This window comes from Leptopilina boulardi, unplaced genomic scaffold, assembly GCF_019393585.1.
Source record: "Leptopilina boulardi isolate dan_hultmark-lab unplaced genomic scaffold, ZJU_Lbou_2.1 LbouV2_362, whole genome shotgun sequence".
Taxonomy (NCBI): Eukaryota; Metazoa; Arthropoda; class Insecta; order Hymenoptera; family Figitidae; genus Leptopilina; species Leptopilina boulardi.
This window is the reverse complement of record NW_026137932.1, coordinates 2,227,784-2,250,852: the sequence shown is the minus strand read 5'-3', so window position 1 is coordinate 2,250,852 and position 23,069 is coordinate 2,227,784. Positions and strand designations below refer to the sequence as shown.

Sequence of the window (23,069 nt, the reverse complement as noted above, 5' to 3'; positions counted from 1 at the left end):
TATAAATTTTTTTTTCGACTATTTTCTATTGCAAATAAATAGTAAAATCTATAAATTTCACTCAGACACAACTTAATTCTACATATTTATAAATTATTTTACGTGACGATACTATTTTTCTAATTCTCATTTTTATATATATTTATTATTTTAAAATGCAAATTTTTTGTCTATTGATATCACACAGTATATGTAAATAATATATAGTTGTTATTTTATCATCAAAAAAAATTTTCTAACTGTACCTAATTTAAAGTGCATTTATAAACAAAATGTTAATTTCAGTTTATATACCAGTTACAGTATATTAATTTTTCTCAAGTTTAAACATGAAACTGAAGTTACCAACTTTGATTCAACGAAAAATTAAAATTTAAGAATTCTAATTCCCATCAATGAAATTTGGTTATTTTCAATTCTCTGAAACCGGAAATAAAAAAAAACAATGTTTTGTCTCGGATTTTCCGAAAATTTCCAAGTAATTTTCATATTTCCTCGACTCGGAAGCAATTTTTCTCGTTTGATAATTATTTGTTTCAATGCTATAGAAGCATTAAAAAAAAAAAAAAACAGAAAAATTGCTTCCGAGGCGGGGAAAACAATATTTATCATTGTTTTGTCACGGATTTTTCGAAAATTCCAAAATTTCAAGAAAATTACTATTTCCTCGCTTCGGAAGCAATTTTTCTCATTTAATAATTATTTATTTCAATGCTAGAAGCCTTTTAAAAAACAGAAAAATTCCAAGTCGGGAAAATAGAAATTTTTTTGAAATTTCGGGATTTTCATATGAAAATTTGTGAGAAAAAAATCAAAAAAAATTTCCCTGTATTTTAAAACGATTCTAACATTGAAATAAATAATTATCAAACGCGAAAATTTGCTTCCAAAGCGAGAAAATAGCACTTTACTTGAAATTTTGAAATTTTCGGAAAATCCGGGACAAAACAATGATAAATATATTTTTTTTTTATTTCATATTTCAGACGGTTGAAAATATTCAAATTTCATTGATGGGAATTAGAATTCTTAAATTCTATTTTTTCGTCGAATCAACGTTTGTAACTTTAGTTTCATGTTTAAACGCCCTTTATTAGTTAAAAAAAATTTTTTAATTAAAAAATATATAAATCGTGTACTATTTTTATACAAATAGATCTATTGTTAGTCGTATCGTACATGTTTTAACAGTAAATTTATAGATATAGATAATATATTTTAGGCATTATTATTATTAATATAATAATATGTAATACTTTAATATTCTCGTAGATCATTTCAATTATTCTTACATAAAATTCTTATAATCTAATTTTGTAGCTCATTTGCGATTGTCGTATGGTTTAATACTTTTTTTTTCAAATTTGCATATTATTTCAATTAGTATTAGATATTAAGTACAATTTACTACGTCGAATTTAGTTAATTTCGTTGGATTTTTTTGTTTGTATGACTGAAAAAAATGCATCATAATATTATTGCGTAATCACGAATTGGTTTTATACTGGTTCTGATTGACCTTGACAACTTTAAACTGTCCCAATAAGAAACTATGTACCCAATTTTATGCCTAAAGAAAGTTGCAGTATCCTAAAGTTTGGAAATTTTTATTAAATTAAATAAAATAATGATAAAAACATTAAAACGTATAAAATTGTCAAAAATGAACTATGAAAATTTATAATTAATTTTGTTTTAAAATTTTTTCGAATAAAAATTACATACGATACTAATAAAATGCACATTAATAATTTTTTTTTTTTGAGAAAATATTTTCATTATAATGGGAAGAAAATATTCCTTTGAAACATATGAAGAAACGATGATGTGTGACTATCAGAAATTAAATAAGTATATTGAATATAGAAATTGTATTATAAATTACTAGATATTAACTAAATAATGAGATTTATAGCACGCACAATTTGCTTGATAAATAATATAAATGAAATAGAGTGCATGCCATTGTACATAAATTTCCAACGGCAATTGTACTGTGTACTAAACGAAAACTTTTATGAATTTTCAAATAATGTGGACAGTGTTTTAAAACGCCAAAATTTTGATGTCCAATTTCACTTCCAACTTTTGCAGTCACTTCAATTGATGTTTTCTGAACAATTAAACGCAAAAGTATTGGCGTCATGTAAAGACGAATCATTAATTCCAAAAAAAATGCACTTGTCATTGCAAATATCTGAAAAAAAGTTATATTAGAAAATTAATTTCACTTCAAATATGCAAGATTTCAAAACATTTTTTTATAATATGAACAAGAAAAAAGCATTTTATTTTCTTGTTTTTAAAGTAAGTACTGTTGAAAATTTTCCGAAATTGGCTGCTTTCCCATATAAAAACACTATGAGAAGTTTGTGTAGTCAAAAGCTACCATGGGTCAGAAGCCGAATTATTTTTTAAACATATAAGTGATCCTTTTTCATATAAACCTGCTTTTAGAACAACTTTTTTTTTATTGACACGAACAAAATAATAAAATTAAATAAACTAATAAAATCTTGAACAGATAAAAAAATTTTGCACCCGGTATTACGTTAACAGTGCATAATGTTCGTGCGTTGATGAAAAAAAAGTTGTTGTAGAAGAAGCTTAAATCTTGAGTGCCCAACTTTGTCAACTGACCTACTTTTACGCACGTGTATCATACAACATTTTTTGCAACACCCACCTCTAAAGTTAAGTACCTATTATGAAGAATTCCAACTCTCTATTAGAATAATTTCGATTGTATAGAATTAAAAAAATCAATCGAAGATCAAGAAAAATATCATTAAGCAGGAGTGTATAAATTTAATAGTAAAGTTCGTTTTTTAATTTTGTGGTTTTGTATGGTCTTAAACAATCCTTATATTATGTGAGAGAAATTTCGGTGCGTAAAGTAAATTTCAGTGCGTAAAGTGAATCACTTTACACACCGTTTGAAAAAGAGCTTCTTTACACACAATTTTCGGTGTGTAAAATTTATCTTTAGAGGTTAGTGTTGCAAAAAAAAAATTTCATATCTCTAATTCTCTACTTTGAAGGTTCATTTAATGATTTAAAAAGTGTTGTAATTAATTGCAAAATGAATTCAACTATTAATATAAACAGAGATACTTTTACTGTTTATACTAAATTATTTAATAATAATAATAATAATAATAATAATAATAATAATAAACGAACCTGTAATTTTAACTCTGAGTCCCAAGAATGTACAGGATGATGATTGACGAAAATAAGAACGGTAATAAAACTCATACACGCGTTTATTGTAAAATATCTTGGAAACAATACACGTTGAATTTCACTAAAAGTGTGACGTGGTAAAGCGAAGTACAGCGATAATCCTGCAAAAAAAAAATAACAACATATTATTTTAGAAAAATGATTTAGCCAAAATTATGTTTTTTCTATATTATTTTTTTGGTTAATTAGGCACATTTTTAGGTATAATAGATATATTGCTATAATTATTGAGTATTAATTGAGCCCTCTTGTCCAGTGTCTTATTCGACTTTCTATATTGAACGTGAACATTTTAAGACCAGGTCCAAGTGAGGCAGCACCATCTACATTAATACTAAAATTTTGGAAAATTTTCAACAGCCTTTTCTTGAAAACAAGATGGTAAAATGCTTTTTCCTTTATAGATAATTGATTATTGGCAAGATATACACCAGCTAAAACTTTTTTTGAGTTAAAATAATAAAAAAAAATTTCATGTCAATAAATTAAATATGAACACTTTTTTCACAAAAACTGTAACAGTACTTTCTCAGAAATTACAATCAAAAATGCAATTTCCATTTGGAAAATTAATAAACGCTAAAAAATACACGACCTAAGATTTACCAATCACGAAAATAAGAAAAAAAAATTTTATTAAATATTTAACATATTGATACTGCTTTACTGATTGTGACAGCCCTTTGGTAGATTATGTATTTCAGGTGGTTAGCAACAGCGCCAATCTCCTCCTTTCGGCAAAACTGCGAAACGTCTGGTGACATATATAACCTGCCAAACGGCTGTCATAATGAGTAAAATATGTTATGTTAAAATACTTTTTTTTTGTTATTTTCGTGATTGGTAAATCTTAGGTCGTGTATTTTTTAGCGTTTATTAATTTTCCAAATGGAAATTGCATTTTTTATTGTAATTTCTGAGAAAGTACTGTTACAGTTTTTGTGAAAAAAGTGCTTATATTTAATTTATTGACATGAAATTTTTTTTATTATTTTAACTCAAAAAAAGTTTTAGCTGGTGTATATCTTGCCAATAATCAATTATCCATAAAGGAAAAAGCATTTTACCTTCTTGTTTTCAAGAAAAGGCTGTTGAAAATTTTCCAAAATTTTAGTTTCAATGTAGATAGCGCTGCCTCACTTGGACCTAGCCTTAAAATGGAACGTGAAAATTTTATTAAGATCCTGAAAAACTTTTTTCAACAAACCATTAGACAAAAAAATTGAAACACTCCTTCGAGAGAACAGAGATTAAGTTTCTGCTTATTAATTACTAACGAGGATACGTATAGAAAGAAAAACTTTTTCCTATGTACTTTTATAATGTTAAAATAATAGTGTAATGAAATAAAAACAATTTTGTGTGGCTCTGATGTAAAAAAAAATTATTGAAAATACCGTTCGGATTTACCCCGGTTTTCCAATTTTCCTGGGTAAATACGAACGGTCTGATATTATTAATAAAATTTTACAGAAGGCAAAAATGAAAAATAGTTTCTGTTCTAGTATTCATAACAAACAATTATAAATAATAAAATGAATTTTTAGCTTCTTTTTCTTCAAATACGAGACAAAATACTGAAAGAGTGTCATCTTTGATTTTCAATTTTTTTTGCAATACTCGTTATCTTTGTTTATGCTGTTGCTAATTAACAAACGAAAAATGGGATAATACTTAGAATCTCTTGAAGAGGATCTGAGGTAAAAATTCTCATATCGAACTTATTTTTAAAAATTTTAATTAAGCTGAAATAATTAGTGTTCGGATTTACCCCTTGTTCGGATTTACCCCGGCTGACCCTACCTAATTGCTTTTTAACGACGTTTAGAGATCAAAAACATTGATAAATAAAAAAAATCATTAAAATGCATTCTTCCTTTTAAAGATCATTTGAGTATCAACTCATCTCTCATTACTTGCTAATAAGTAAATATTTGACCAAAAAAATTTTCGCATAATTTCAAATTGATTTTAAATGAGAAAATGTATTCTATATCTTCCGTTTTTTATTAGGGATTTAAAATCAAAATTTCCTAAACTTGTACTGAATTTATATTTTTCCAAATCAGAAACAAGGGGCCATTCATTAATTACGTAAGGACGATTTTGGCTAATTTTGACCCCCCCTACCCCCATGTAAGGATACATAAGATTTTTCGGACCCCCCCTCCCCCTTCTTACGTAAGTTTTTAACAATATTAATGTAATTAAAAAATTAATTACATCATAATACAAATGGAAAATACTTGGCAAAATCTTACGTAAGATTAGCTTCTACCCCCCACCCCCCCACGTAAGACAATGTAGAGATTTTATAAACCCCCCCTCCCCCTAAGGACCCTTACGTAATTAATGAATGGCCCCCAAAATTGTGTACAATAATTATATGTTTCTCATTATAGAACGAATTAGATTAATTAAATTAAATTTTTTACGTTAGTTAATTATCAGCAATTTAGATTATATCAATATCAATATAGATATAGATAGATATCAATATACTTTTGAATATTTTGCTTTGAAGGCTAATTAGGATTAATTAGAATAATTTATAAATAAATAATAAATTTTTACCAGAGACAAAGGTCATCCAAACTTGTGCTCCTAAATGTACTATAAATGATGATAGATAAATAAGAGATAATAGTGTTGAATGCTGTTGACCAGTTCGTCTATTTTTTGGAAAAAATGCTGATAAAACACATAGAACTGAAAGTATCATAATCAAGTGTGCTAATTGAGCACTAGATACTACAATTCTGAAACAGAAAAAAATACAATTATTATTATACAATTACAATTTGTCAGCGATTTTAAAATATCATTTTTGTTATTTATGCAAAAAAAAAAAAAAAAAATGCTAAATGACAATTAAATCTTTCTAAACACATCTTTTTAAATGTTTTTCACTTACTTTTAAATACTATTTTATTTAAAACATTTTTTAAAAAAAAATTTTAAATTGGTCGAATTCTATAGAAAATTGATTAAAAAATTTGTTTCTAATTTTTAAAATGATTAATCTAATCTTCAAAATTAATCTCATGATGTAAAACGACATTAAAATTACAGAATCCACACATATTTTTCTTCATTTAATTGTTTTTTAATAAAATAGTAATATTTAATAGTGATATATTATATATTTATATAAAATATTATTTTTTTCAACAAATTATTTTAAAATATAAATAATAACTTTCATATTTTTTTATGCTCACTAAATTTGAATTTGTAAAATTTTTCCCACTTATTTAAATTAGTTAAAAAAATTTACAAATCCAAATTTAGATATTTAAGATTTATTTAATATTGTTTGAAGTGTATTAGAAGCTGCATAAAATGTATTTAAAAAAAAAAATATTATCACCGCATCAACTAACGCGTGTTGTTTAATTTTCCAATATTTGAAAGGCAATAATTTTATTCACAGTCGCTTCTTAAATAGTTTGCAACTAAGAAATTTAAAAATACAATTTTTTTGATAAATTTTTAAATTTTAGAAGGGCAAAATTTTTTAAATTTTAGATATACTGATTAAAAAGTAATTTATCTCAAAATGCCATTTGTAGAAATTAAAGTATTCCAGTTCCAATATACTCGGAAATGTACCTACTTGACAATTTTCATCTCAATACTTTGACGTCAAAATTTTATATAACTATATAAATTATTTTTTTTTATTTAATAAGCATGACAAATTTTTATTTAATTTAAAATGTAAAATGTCATATACATTATCAATATGTCTACAAAGAGTAACTTTATAATTGATTCTCAAAACCTTATCAAATAATAAATAATTTCTGTATATATTGTACTGTAGTAAAATTTTGAATAAACAATTATTATTTGATTAAAACTTGTTACGCAGGTATATAATAAACATAAATTATAATCTTCTTCGAAAAATTATTTTGTGAACTTATAAAAATAAAACTTTATAATGTTCAATAAATATTATAATATATATTTTCCAAAAAATATTTAATTAATATTTTTTTGGAATTTTTTGGCAAGGCTAAAATTTTTTCAGACTTGTTTTTTTTTGTTTCAATAATTTGAAAATGTTAAAAAAAGAAGTAGTTTAAAAATAAATTTTTAAAAAATATTATTTTAATTTCTAAAAAAACAATTTTTCTTTGCAATTTTCTTTTTGGTTATTAACTAAAATTTTTTTTGGCAAAGCATCAATGACCTTGGTCAAAAATATATATCCTCTGATTTTCTAAAATATAATTCATTGTCGCATGTATCTCACGAGAGTAAGACAAAATGCAAAATGATTTTTCTTTACTCGTCTGCGAAAGATTAAAAATTTAACAGGCTTATCATTTTTGAAAAATAAAGCGAGATAGTGCAATATCTGCATTATTAAATCTGCAAAGTTTGATTTAAATTTTTGCAAACAATTCCTCTCTGATAAGTTGCATAAAATAGCGCAATTTTATTTGAAACTTTTAATTAAATTTCAATTCCATGTATTTTAAAAGCGAATTTTTAAGAATAATTTAAAAAAAAAAGAAATTGAAAATTTTTCTCAAATACTGTTTTTATAAAATTTGAATCAATTTGCATACTTTGACCATATTCATAAATTTTAAACCAGTCTTAAAATGATTCAGCTAAATGACATAATTCAATTTTAGCTGATAAAAGAGAAATTGAATAGTGATAAAATTATTACATAAAAAAGTGAAAAATTTTTGATTATTAAAAAATAAATTTTAAAAAACAATAGAAATTAAAAGAAATTTCTTTACAAATCCAATATGAATTTAAAATAATTAATAATGAATAAGAAAACTAAAATATAAATTTAAAATTTAAAATTTTTAAATTTTAAATTCAGTCTTAAGGCGGTTTAACTCTTTTACATAACCTCAAATTAAAAATTGGTTTTATCATCAAATAAAATTATATCTAAAATTAATTGTACTAAATTTTCAAAATTTAATGAAATAAATTTTAACTATATTTTTATTTATTGTTAAAAACTTCAAAAAAAAATGTATTAATTGAGAAAAATAAATAAAAGACTCGTCTATTGTTTTAGTTTAAATGACTAATTAAAAAATGTTTAAAAATTAAAAAACATTTTATTAATTTTATTAATTATTGAAAAATGATATTTTTTAAACAAAACTGTCAAAATGAGTTTTAGAATTAAATATAGCTTATTAATATATACACAATGAGAGGGCGTCATTTGTAGTTGATCAACTTTTTTTTATTTTGTTTACTGAAATAATAAACAATAGCTAAATTTTAAAAAAAAATGTTAACAAACAGAAAATTATTTATGCTTTGCTTACGTGATATCTGAACAATACTTTGTTTGAAAAGAGGCTTAACGATATGCTTGATCAAGGTCAAATTGAACAAGCACACAAGACACCCTCGCGCGCGTGTTGTTTCATGAACCGTAACTTTTAAAACTGTAAATTGGATGAATCAGAAAATTAACAAAAAAATATTTTTTTAAAAAATATTTTAGTTATAAATAAATTTGCTAATAATTGAAAAAAAAATTGATAATAAACAAATACGATGCTACCAAAAGTAGGTAAATATAAATAATTTCTATAAATTTTAAATTAAAAAAAAATTTTTCTTTAAATTAAAAAATTCATAGAAATTATTCTAATATGAAAAAAAAATAGATAAAAAAAAAACGTTATTTATACAAAAGAAAATTTTTTTATATCAATTTCTAAATGAATTATTAAATTAATATCCTATAAATTATTCAATTAATTTCTAATGAATTATTCAATTAATTTCTAATGAATTATTCAATTAATTTCTAATGAATTATTTAATTAATTTCTAATAAATTATTCAATCGGTTGTATTTGATCAATTTTGTAAATTGAAATTAAATATTTTTTTTTTATCTATACACCAATAATTCATTAGTGACGGATATATTTTTTTATTTTATTAAATATTTTAAAAACTCTCAATTTATAATGTAGTATAAATTGAGAGTAATTTTATTATTTTTCAAATTTGTAAATTTTATTATTAATCATTTTTTTCATTAATAATATTTTATTTTTTTTATCTGTATGTATATAATTTAATTTTAAAATGCTTTTGTAATTAATATTATTTTCTAAATTCTAATTTTTAGTGCCTAAATAAAGGATATCTAAAAGAAATTTTTTTTTTAATACTTAAACTTTTCACGAAAAGACTGATTAGTAATATTGGTTGAAAATTAATTAATTTATTAAATAAAACACTTTTAGTACATTAATCATAAAAATTGATTATTTAAAGGGGCCCAAGTAGAAATATCCGTAGCTCGCCGTAATTAAACACCGGCATGGTACTGATCCAATACTGGCTGTCGGTATTGACTTTCAGTACTGGCAGTGTACTGACTAATACACCGAATCAGTACTATGTCGGAGGTAAAAAAATATTAAAACCAGTACTGGCAGTACACTGTCATTCACACCGAATCAGTACTATGTCGGTGATAAAAAACATTAAATGAAAAAGTCTTTAAATTATTCCAAAAGGTAGAAAACGATGATTTTTTATTTAAAAAAATGTATATTAATTTCTTTCGAATACTTTCCCTCAAAATTTTGGATGTAATTGTAATGTATTATTATATACCTATATAAAATATATTTATGTTTTTTTAGTTATTTTAGTACTCATTGAAATATGTGCATTAAGTTATTTATCATGCATACAATAACAATAAGTTGAGAATTTTTTTCTAATAGTTTTAAAAATAAAGCAAATGTAATTTTTTCACTGTAATTTTTAAATATTATTAATAATTAAATATTAAATTTAAAAAATTTTTCACCATTCATATTTTACAGTCGTCTTTTATTAACTTATTTTTAATTATGTAATTCATCAATCATTTTTGTCTGTTTTAATATTATTTACGGTAAAAATAATTTATTAAAAATATTTAACTGAAATTGATATCCAGTTTTATTTCATTAAATCTTTGTAAAAATTGAAAAAATTTTGTGAGTTTAAAAAATTTAAGAATAAATTCATTTTATTTTCGTGATCAATAGATAATACAAACTTTGAAATCAAAACTTTTGTATTAGGTGAACTACTTCAAGTCAGCACTTCAAGCCAGCGCGGCTGTGCGGTATGCGTATCTGACTTGCGTTCTTAAGGGTTTAGGGTTCGATCCCCCATGCGTGCGAGATTTTTCGTTCTTAGTTTTAAGTGTTATAAGTACAATATTTGTTCATGTGTAATATCAATTATTAAATAATTATTAAATTAAGTATAAGTGCAAAGTAAAAAAAATTAAATATTATGAATTTAAAAAAATAAAAAAATTTACAACACAAATTATTTTTTGTAAAATAATTTATTAAAAATAAAATAATTTAATTAATATAAATGATAATTATTATTTTAATTATTTATTGTTAATAATATATTTTATATATTCTAAATAACATTAACTATTATTGGCTTCACATTACCTGTTCGTGGTAAAAATGGGAGTAATAAGCTAATAAGGATGAAATTTGCATTGGAAAGCGTGTTTTAGCATTTTGTAAAAAAGTGAGATTTTAAGTCCGGATGAGTACTTTGCCAGTATTATGCCAGTATTATTCTAGTACTACGTTAGTACTGGTGAGCGGGACAAAATCAGTACTGGACAGCGTTACCAGCCAGGGTTGGTCCACTACTGGCCCAGTACGGCAGTCAGTACCGTTATACTGACTGGCAGTGTTGGGTCAGTACTATGCCAGTGGCACATTTCTACTTGGGGGTATACTTAAAAAATATGTATTTTTTACATCTTTAAATATTTTAATAATTTAAATATTATTATTTATATAATAATTTAAGAAATTACAAATTTTTTTTTAATAAGGTAATTATACGTTTTTTTTTATTAAATATTTCCTACTGACTGTTTAAGTTCTAAAAATGATTTTCAGTTTAACGAAAATTAAATTTTATACAAAAAATAATATTTAATGTGAATTCAAAGTTTGGTTGTAATGATCTTTTATTTTAAAATTATACATATATGTAATTGTAAATAGTTTTTAAATATTTTTTTAAATAAAAATATTTTTTAGAATTTAAAATTTATTTTTTAGGATAATAAAAAATAAGTTTTTTGCAAACATTTTGGCAATCCAAAAAAAATATTCCACAGATTATTTTTCAAAAAGTTGTATAAAATATGTAATCTTATAATTGATTAGAAACTTAAAGTATCAATATTTAATAATAATAAAAAATGAATTATAAAATAAAAACTAATTGAAATTAAACACTTTTTGACATAGAAAATTTAAAATATTAACAATTTTACAAAAATCAATAGAACAAATTTTTATGTGTTAATATAAATATATATTACTTTTTAAAGTCATATTGTAAATCTTAATTTTTTTTTTTTTTGATGAGAGAGAATTATTTTAGTTATTAAAATTTCACCAATATAAAGAGAAGAGAAATACATGTAAAAATATGAACGCTTAGAGTATTGAATATGATACAAGGTGTTTGGAAAATGTATTAACATTCTGAGACGTTTAAAATGACATAAAATGCTGCGGTATATATCATGTGAAGAAATCGTAAAATGAGGGCTGTGAATATTTTTTAAAATATTTTAATCACAATAAATGCTATAAAGAATTATAAAATAGATTATTAAATTTAAAAAAAAAAAAGAAAATTTTTTCTCACCTATGTGATTTTGTATGTTTCCATGCTTCAGAAGTGCAAAATTTATTGTACAATGTTCTAAATTTAACGGTGAATTTAAATAAAACATGTTCAGTTGGTAGAAAATTATTAAGTTTTTCATGAAAATCACTTCTCTGTTTTCTCTCTCGTACAATCATTTCATCATGTAACTTTATAAATTTGTCTTTAGCTTTTATTAATTTATCCGGTTTTGATGATTGCTCATTTTTTACATCTTGATAATTTACTTTTAAATTTGTTGGCACTGATGTATCTAATTCACTTCCGGTCAATGTACGTACGCACATGGTTGAAAAATGATTATTTTTTTTTTTTCGATTATTTTAATTTGAAAAATTAAATCACTACGTTATCTGACGACAATGAACTGTCGTCAATCGAGTTACTTTGCGCACTGCTGCTGCCTGATGGTAGAGAAGTGAGAATGATAATCCTAAAGCCACTAAAAGTATACTACTACATACATAAAAAAAACTGTGTGAATGCCGATCAGCCGGCGCTCTGTTTTAAAGGTGAATCCAGAAGTAAGCATACCATCATTTCGCTTCAGTTTTGCACGTAGACACATATTGCGAGATTGATTCCACCTCTAACTCATTGGTTTGGTAGGGAAAGTACAATAAAAAAATATAATTCATTGGAGGGAACAAATTGCTATATATATATATAGATGGCGAACAGAAGAATTAAAAAACAAAAACAATTTAAGACTTTTTTTAAAAACAATTTTTCAAAATTTACTCAAAAAAAAATTATTTTACTCAAAAGGTGCCAAAATTTTGCACAGTGGGTCAAAATGTACTTTTTTTTGTTCTAAATTAGTCTACAGCGATTTTAACTGAATTTTTCAATATTTTATATCTGCATTTATTATTAAATGTAAATATAAAAAAATATAAGGTTTACACTCAGAAAAAAGATTTCTTTGACAATTTTTTCTTTGATAGAAAGAAAATTTATTTGTTTTAAACAAATTATCTTCGTTTCAAGGAAATTTATTCTTTAATTCAAATAAATGTTTCTTTATATATTAATGTTAGAATTTCTTTGATTTAATGCACAAATTTCTTTCATTCCAAGAAGAACTATAAGAAGCTTTTTTTGAAATTAAGAAAATTTTATTTTCAATGAAAGAAAACAAGTCAAAGAAATTGGTTTCTTTAAATCAAAGAAAATCTTTTCTCTGGGTGTAACAAATGGTTTAAACAAATTATTAATATTAATTTCTGAATTTTAGTAGAACTAAGTTCTAACTTAATTTTCATATCAACTTTGTAAATAGATTAAAAAAATAAAATTTCCTTAAAAGTAGCCAAAATTTCACACAGTAGGTCAAAATGTACTTTATTTGTTCTAGATATTAACAGCAGTTTTTTTTTAACGCAATATTTTATGTCTGCATTTATTACTGAAAGTGAACATAAAGAATAAGATTAAATATTTAACCTATAATTTTTATTTCAATTTAATTTTTAATATCTATTGATTTAAGGCCAGGTCCAAGTGAGGCAGCGCCATCTACATTGAAACTAAAATTTTGGAAAATTTTCAACAGCCTTTTCTTGAAAACAAGAAGGTAAAATGCTTTTTCCTTTATGGATAATTGATTATTGGCAAGATATACACCAGCTAAAACTTTTTTTGAGTTAAAATAATAAAAAAAATTTCATGTCAATAAATTAAATATGAGCGCACTTTTTTCACAAAAACTGTAACAGTACTTTCTCAGAAATTACAATCAAAAATGGAATTTCCATTTGGAAAATTAATAAACGCTAAAAAATACACGACCTAAGATTTACCAATCACGAAAATAAGAAAAAAAAATTTTATTAAATATTTAACATATTGATACTGCTTTACTGATTGTGACAGCCCTTTGGTAGATTATGTATTTCAGGTGGTTAGCAACAGCGCCAATCTCCTCCTTTCGGCAAAACTGCGAAACGTCTGGTGACATATATAACCTGCCTAACGGCTGTGTCATAATGAGTAAAATATGTTATGTTAAAATACTTTTTTTTTGTTATTTTCGTGATTGGTAAATCTTAGGTCGTGTATTTTTTAGCGTTTATTAATTTTCCAAATGGAAATTGCATTTTTGATTGTAATTTCTGAGAAAGTACTGTTACAGTTTTTGTGAAAAAAGTGCTCATATTTAATTTATTGACATGAAATTTTTTTTATTATTTTAACTCAAAAAAAGTTTTAGCTGGTGTATATCTTGCCAATAATCAATTATCTATAAAGAAAAAAGCATTTTACCATCTTGTTTTCAAGAAAAGGCTGTTGAAAATTTTCCAAAATTTTAGTTTCAATGTAGATGGCGCTGCCTCACTTGGACCTGGCCTTAACATTAAATTAATTATATTTGTTCAATTGAAAGAATTTTCCCTATATGAAAAAATTTTTACCAACACAAGGAATTGAACTCTACTAATTTTATTGAAAATCACGAATTCAAACCACTGGACTATCATGCATAAATACATATAATTTTTTAAGTTTAATATACAATACATTATAATTTTTAAATTTTTGTTGTGTATAAAGTAATAAATAAATAAATTTTTATATTTTCTTCGTCGATCTAAAAAAAATTTATTTTTCCAAACAAAACTGATGATGACTCATTTCGTACCACAAAAAAATAGATAAAATACGCTTTTCGACTTCCAATGTTATGATTACCTAATTCACTATTAAAATATTGTATAAACGTAATCATACACCTGTTTTCTCATGTATTTACGTAATTTCAATTTTTTTAATTTTTAGTCACGTAGTTAGCAGATATTGTAACTATAACAGCAATTTATTAAAACTATATTTATTATAACAATTTTTTTTTAATTCAATGAAGTTGAATTTTTTTAAGGTACTCGGAATTTTATACACATTTTATTTTTTATAATAACTAATTTATTATTATTATCATCATTTTATTTTTGCACATATTTCGTAAACAATTTTTAGGTTCTCGTAGGAGTTCGAAGTACTAAATTTGGGTATACTTTATTTTTACCCCAAAATGAAGGTACTGGTACCAGTACCGAGTCAGAATTGCACCAGTTTTCAATTTTTATATTAAAAATTCGGTTTAAAACAAATTATTCTCAAAAATTTGAATTAGTAAAAATTTTAACTAATTTGAATTAGTGACTCACTTTTTGGAATTAGTAAAATTTAACTAATGCGAAACTAAAGAATTTTTTTTTTACTATTAATTAGTTAAATTATACTAATTCCAAAGTAAAAAATCAGTCATTAATGTAAATTTAGTAAAATTTTTACCAATCCGAATTTAGAGATTATATTTGAAAAAAAATTGTTCAAAAATTGATTTATCAGATTTTATTTGTTTTTCATGTCAGTGACACTATACGATATAAGCTAAGGGGGACACGTGTGAGTTTCAAATCAACATTATGCTAATCATTTATAACAACTTATAATATTAAACTATACATTATACTTTTCATGTTAATAAAAAATTTATTTAATTACAATAAATAAATAGTAAAATAAAATTTGAAATTGACTATGTTTTGACTATTATTGACTATGTTTTTAGTTTTAATTATAATATAAGAAAGGAAATTTACTTTATTCAAATAATCAGTTACATTACTATTATTATATCAAATAAATCTTCTGTCTAAATCTGAATTAGTAAAAAAGTTTACTAATTTGAATTAGTGACTCATTTTTTGCTTATCAATTAGTAAAATTTTACTAATTGTTAGTAAAAGTTACTAATAATTAGTAAAATTTTACTAATTGAGAAGCAAAAAGTGAGTCACTAATTCAAATTAGTAAACATTTTTACTAATTCAGATTTAGAGAGTTTGGAGGAGGAAGAAATATTTATTTGATTGCATTAAATAATTATTATTTGAGTTAATTGAATGGTATTTGTTTGAAATAAAAAAAATATTGGTTCAAATAGAGTTTATTTAATTAAAAAAAAAAATTATTCGGTTCAAGTAGATATTTATTTGATAATAGTCGATTATTTGAATCAAAAATATATTTGAATAGCATACGCAAATTAATTTAAATTGAGATTTTTTCATTTCTTCATTTTTATATCAAAAATAATTTGTATAATTATAAATAAGTAGTAAATGACTTTACCGACAAGGCGACATCTGTTAGATGGCATTTGAACTCTCGGTTTAAGTTCTATGTCATGATAATTTTTTTATTTTTGCCAGTTGTTAGGGGTTCTCATAACACGTCAAGATTCATGTGCAAAATATTTCATTTATTAGACGAAAATTGTCAAACAAAAATTGTTATAAAAAACAAAAGAAACAAAAAAAAATTATAATTTATACATTATTTTAGTTATTCAAATAATAAAAATAATAATAATAATAATAATGAACACAAAATACCAGCAAATCAAATCAATTTTCATAAATTCTTCCGCCATATTGGTTCAGCCATTTTTAATTTTATATATATATGTGATTATATTTTTAAAATCGTGTCAAAAAATCTCTAAACATTAATTTTCTATGATTTTAAAAATTTTAATAGTTAAAAGGAATATTTGCGTTTTTAAAACCGTTTTTTATTTTATATTATTATTATTATTAAGTTTAATTAATTAATTATAAAATTGGTTAACAGTAAAGATTCCTACACATATAAAAGACCTTGGCTTTTTTTAATTTGAAAAAACACATTAAATTATCAAATATTAAATATAACAATAATTACAATAAATTTAAATCGGAAAAAAAGTTCTCATTATAAGAGGATTTTTCGTCTTTTGCAGCAAAATTTTCCTCTTATATATATGGACACTAAATTATTCCTGTCTAGTTGAGAGAGGATTTTCCTCTTTTATACCATATTTTTTCAAACGTCACTTTATAAACAGGTAAAATGTTCGCGTGAAAAACAAAAGATAAGGTTAAAAAAGCTATTTTTTTTTACTAAAAAATTGTTTCATTTTTGAGATGAATAATTTCAATTTTAGAAAAAAAAAATCTTTCAAAAGATAAATAATTAAAAGTTTTATCTTTTAATTAAATTATTCTTAAATAAAGAAAAAGAATCCTTTTTTTTGGAATGAAAATAAAATGTGAAATTAATTTTTGAACGGAATATTATTCATCTCATTTTGAGAGATATTATTTTTTTCGCTGTATATAGACTTCATTTTAATGGCAGTTAATTTTTTGCACCATTTTTTTGTATTTTTCTTCTTATAATATGTCATCTCGGCTAAAAATACTAAAATACTCACTGTAACTCCAATTATTAGGGTTTGAGAAATTAATACAATGCCAGAAAAATCGAGTTGTCTATCATCAGTTTCTTTTTGATAATATTTCATTTCTTTTGAAAAATTCTTTATTAAGAATGGTAATTCTCCAGAATTTGATAGACGAATTATGCTAAAAAAAACAATTTAAATGTTTTGGAATTTGTTGGAAAATTGATTTCAATTGGTACTAATGTTTTTGACTCCCGGCATAAATGTAGAATAGAATAGGAATAGAATTATAATAGGATTCCTAATTAGAATAATGTATGGAAAAATTTGAAAATTTTACAACTTATTCTCTAAGGTCTTAGCTTTAATTTGCATTTTTGAAACTTAAAAAATGTCAAATTTTTCCATACATTATATTCTAGATTATGCCGAGAGTCAAAAACATTAGTATACCAAAGTAGGAAAATTGTATAATCTTTTCTTGAAATCTTTTCAGTGTTATAAATACCAAAAAAAAAAAGAAACAAATTGATATACATTCAGAAGCAAAATTTTATCAGCTTTCCAACCATCTAAGTTAGAAGTTTCTAACTTTTTTCTAACTTAAAATATCTTGCTTTAAAGTTAGCACCAAATTTCCACTCCTATTACGTCAACCGTACCGACAATATCCGACGGTAGTTTTAATAATAATATAGTTAATAATTAAAATTAACTTACTGATAATTAAAAATGTCTAGATAAGGATTGCACTTCGTAAATGCGTATGAATCATATGTTGGTCGTTCAGTAAGTTCAAACCATTTAAATTTACAATATAGAGATGCATTTGTGCGTATCACTGTTTTTGCGAATGTCAGAAGCGCAGTTCTACTGTTGCATATCTGAAAAGAGTTCTTTTTAATTATAATTTATGTTGTACTATGAATTTTTTGTCCATTACTAAATAAAACAACTAGGTATAAGTCTCTTGCAAACTATTACTATTTTTTACATTACCTCTTCAAAAGCTTGGTAATTATTTTCGGGCATTTCATTTTCATCTTTTAATAATTGTTTCAATTTAAAAAGTTGGACATTACCTGATGATTTTTTCTATAAATTTAAATTTCAAAAGGGCATATTATGCAAAAGTTGGAATTAAAAATATTTTAGTTTAAGTGAAAATTATTATTAAATTTACAGTTATATTGCAATTTTAATAATCCTCTTTATTTAAAAGTATATATAACTTACTTGTAATAAAGAATATATATATTTGTCTTTTAAAACTATCAATTTGTAAGTTCCATCATTTATAAAGCTTTCTAATGACGTAAATGTAGGAGCAGATGATTTTATTGCTACATAATTAATTAAAGATCCTGCATAGATCAACGAAATTATTAATGCTGATGTAAAAATTGTAAACCAAGTCAATCTTAAAGAAGTCTCCCTTGGAAATTCTGAAAATGACCATAATTGCCTTTGTTTAACTAATAAATGAAATTTTTATTTCTTAATTATTTCAATTGAAACCTATAATTTTCTTTTGTATTTAATACTAGCGATATTTTAAATATATGGGTCAATCCACTGACTTTCGTCTAATAGTGGTTGCGACGAAATTTTAAAAAATCTAGTTTTAATATATGTGAAACTCGATGATTCCCTGAGTTCATTAATCATAATATTATGGTAAAAATTTTATTCCCTTTAAAAATATTAAATATCAAAAGTAGGAGGTTCACAATGTGATTTTGTAACCTTAAATTTTTCAATTTTTTTAAAAACGCTATTATTAAAAAACTATTAAAAATTAGATGTTGGAACTCACCAAAAACATAAATCACTTTATTCTGCACAGAGGAACGAAAGAATTATTGCAAAAATTTATTATTTTTTGATGATATACGATTTTAAACAAAATTTTATTTAAATATTCTCAAGATTTTTATTTACTTATAACTTTTTTGTCGGTGCTCCGAAAAAATTGAGGTTTTACACAAAGATTTTTTATAATATTCTTTACCTTCCTTTAAAATCTCACGAAGGTGTTTTGCTTCGTTTTGGAGATATTAATTTTCAAAATTTTCTATTTAAAAAGGTTAATTAAAAGACTTGAAGTTAACTGACCAATTTCAAATCGCTACATTTTAATATATTTTTATAAAAAATGGAGCAGTTTGAATTTGGTTAGTTAACTTCAAATCGTTTAATTAACCTTTTTAAATAGAAAATTTTGAAAATTAATATCTCCAAAACGAAGCAAAACACCTTCGTGAGATTTTAATAGAAGGTAAAGAATATTATAAAAAATCTTTGTGCAAAACCTCAATTTTTTCGGAGCACCGACAAAAAAGTTATAAGTAAATAAAAATCTTGAGAATATTTAAATAAAATTTTTTTTAAAATCGTATATCATCCAAAAATAATAAATTTTTGCAATAATTCTTTCGTTCCTCTGTGCAGAATAAAGTGATTTATGTTTTTGGTGAGTTCCAACATTTAATTTTTAATAGTTTTTTAATAATAGCGTTTTTAAAAAAATTGAAAAATTTTAGGTTACAAAATCACATTGTGAACCTCCTACTTTTGATATTTAATATTTTTAAAGGGAATAAAATTTTTACCATAATATTATGGTTAATGAACTCAGGAAATCATCGAGTTTCACATATATTAAAACTAGATTTTTTAAAATTTGGTCGCAACCACTATTAGACGAAAGTCAGTGGACTGACCCATATATATATTTATTTAAATAGATTCACACCTGCCGTTCCTTGACAACAAAACATTCTCCAAACATTAAACAAATTTTCGTGAAATTGACTCCTCCAATTGTAAACTTCACTACGAATTGTGTATTTTTTCATTATTGTTAACAGCACCGGCACCGTGAGAATAAAGAAAATAATCACGATCCAAATATCATAATGAAACGTCTAAAAAATAAACACGTGTTTTAACAATAGACCATATGTTCTTTTCATGTATATACAGATTTTAATTGCAAAATTTAATTTTGAAAAAAGGAAATTTTTTGATGTAAAAAAAAATATTTTAAATTAATAACAGATTTTCAAATGTTTAAAATTTAGAAATACCTTAAAGTATTCCAAATATTTTTGTTTAACATTTGTTTCTCGAATACAAAGGACTAAGCGTAATGAACGTAGAGGTAATGAAAAGTCAACATATTTGTATTTATTCTTAGTCATTATCCTTTGTGTAACAAGAATATTAGTTGAATTTCGAAACAATTTGACAAATAGACCATTATACTCATTCCAAAAATAAACATCTGATTTTACAACTGTTACATTTAATTTTAAGTTTACGCTCTGACATATTCTATATAAGACCTTACTATACAGTCCATTTAAGTTATGAAAATTTCCACTTATTGCATCCTGTAAAATTTTAAGAAAATTTTTTTTTCACACTTTTCTTTAATTATTGGTGAAACTTTGCAAAAAGTAATTTTGAAAACTTGGTGTAAATTTTTTTTTAAAGAAAAACTATAGTTTTTAAAATTTCTAAAAAAAGAAAAGCTATACCTTTTTTCTAAAGATCAAATAAAAATTCTTTAATAAAATTGACTAAATAAAAATTTAAATTCCCTACATTCGAATCAATAAATCCCAAAGAAAAACCACCGGCATCATTTCTTCTTGAATAAAGAAATTTATCCTTTATTAACATTTTGAATCCATGTGTATTATTCCAAGTAGCCAAATGAAAAACTTGAGTATCATTCATATATAACGAATACCATTCTCGAAGAATTATATCATTGTAACATTTTACCAACATTTTTGTATTGAATCTTAAATTTAATGGATTGCCCTTGGGATGCATACAATAGTCATTTAATAGATTCTTTTTTTGCCATGTTGCAAAAATTATAAGCCATGAATTTTCTGATACACATACATTTTTTGTAAAATTTTCCAATTCTTCAATTGATTCATTAGTTGTTAAAAAAACAACGTACAATTGTTGTTGAAGATATTTTTCATTATAATATGAATTTATTTTCGAAAGTTTCTGAAAATCTGTTGCCTGCGATGTTATGCCAAGAGAAGAAAGCTTTTTTATAATTTTTAACTGTGAATAAATGTCTGCAAAAATATGAGATGAAAATAATGTTTTATTCTTTATAAGATTTGTTAACATCTGAATAAGACACAGGTTTTGGTTTAATTGAATTTTTGATTGATGCTAAGACATTAGTTTATACACTTTAAAAAAAAATAGTATTGAATCAAGAATATTTTAATTGCTTCAAGTAAATCGTGATATTGAATAGGGACGAGTAAATTATGGGATTGGTTCAAGAAAACGATTTTCTTACTATATATATATATATTTGGGGGGAGAGTTCTTGAACCAAGAAAATATGTAATTCGACCAAGAAATTAATCAACTTGTAAGAAATTCAAAATTATTAATTGAAGAAAATAGTTTTTTGTTTTGAGAATATATTTAATAATTATTCTACTTGATTCATTAAAATCTTTCTAATATTGGTTGAAGTAAGTCAAGATTTAAATCAAAATATTTTTTATATTGTAAGGATAACATATATATGTTCCAGATTCAAGAAAATATAATTTAAACAACAAATTAATCAACTTATGAAAAATGTAAAATATTTTAATTGAAGAAAATATTTTTTCCAACTTTTTATTTGTCCAGACAGATTGAAAAGAATTATGATTTGTTAAAAAGGCGTTAAAAATTTTAAACCATTGAAGACTTCAACTTTTGGGTGTAAAATTTTTTTGGGTTTTTAGACTTTCAAGTTTTATGAAATAAAAAGTTTACAAAATTAAAATTCGTTGAAGTAACAAAATTTTAATGCAGAAATTTGGTTAATTTCTGTTAAATAATAATTTGAACAAATAAAAATTGGACAAATTGTAAATTCAAGAAAACGAAATTCTGTTAAATTAATTTTACATCCGTTATTTATTATATTGTTCATTAATTTTTACGAGGCCTTTAAACATGTTGTCCTTAAACAATAAATTGAAAAAAAAATTTTTAAACACCTGTTTTGTGTTTAAAGGCCTCGTAAAAATTAATTAACAAAACGAAATTCTGTCAAATGAAAATTCTATGAAATTAAATTTAAAGCGTCTCCAATTTTGAAAGAAAATATACAAATAATTAACAAAAATGTTGTTTTTGCTTACCTCTTGTTTGATGGTTTTGAATAATAATAGCAGAGGATGTATTATATAATAAACGAACTTCAGAAATTAAGGAAGTATACTCTTCTTCTTGCGAAATTGTTTCAATTTTTGAAGCATTAGTAAAAACTAATATTCTTAATAAAAGAATAAAATGTAACATTTTGGATAATATTTTTTTAATTACAATATTTAAATTACTGATTGTAATTGATAGTTTGTGCAATATTTAGAAATAAATATAAAAATTTCTTTATTGTAGCATAATTTGTGGACAATATTCTTTCTACAAAACTAGTACTATTATAATTAGTAGAGAATCTAATTTTCATATGTCGGCACTATATTATTGTTAATTATTCAGATCCATTTAATTGTAACACATAGCACTAATATTTTTAATAGAAATTAATTTTTGAAAATTTTTGGAAACATGTGCGTCATTGAACTCGTATGCGATAATAATCAAGATCATAAAAATATTTTTCTAATTAAATTGTAATTTCTATATGGAGGATATGAAATATATTTTCTCTATCTATGTAATACTTTTTAAAGGTAATATTTAAGTATTTTATAAAAAATTTTTATTAGTTGACTTGATTTTTTATAATTAATAAAGATCTGGTTAAAGATACTATAAATCTACATTGATACATTTGACCTACTTAAAAACTAAATTAAAT

The 23,069-nt window shown here is 23.5% G+C and overlaps 1 protein-coding gene across 1 annotated transcript; it reads right to left on the bottom strand.

Moving 5' to 3' along the window:
- Positions 1 to 1,830: 1,830 nt before the first annotated feature.
- Positions 1,831 to 12,420, bottom strand: LOC127286697 (transmembrane protein 205). Its single transcript, XM_051313229.1, has 4 exons — positions 11,953 to 12,420; positions 5,821 to 6,005; positions 3,184 to 3,347; positions 1,831 to 2,197 (listed from the first exon to the last, which is right to left on the bottom strand). The coding sequence occupies exons 1-4, from the start codon at positions 12,258 to 12,260 to the stop codon at positions 1,910 to 1,912; spliced, it is 945 nt and encodes a 314-aa protein (XP_051169186.1). The 5' UTR covers positions 12,261 to 12,420; the 3' UTR covers positions 1,831 to 1,909.
- Positions 12,421 to 23,069: the final 10,649 nt, after the last annotated feature.

Excerpts from the sequence above, each read along its gene's own strand:
- LOC127286697 (XM_051313229.1), bottom strand. The coding sequence starts at position 12,260 with ATGTGCGTACGTACATTGACCGGAAGTGAATTAGATACATCAGTGCCA. Across the intron at positions 6,006-11,952 it reads AAACATACAAAATCACATAG|AATTGTAGTATCTAGTGCTC; the intron begins GTGAGAAAAAAT and ends TTTCTGTTTCAG. Across the intron at positions 2,198-3,183 it reads ACTCAGAGTTAAAATTACAG|ATATTTGCAATGACAAGTGC; the intron begins GTTCGTTTATTA and ends ACTTTTTTTCAG.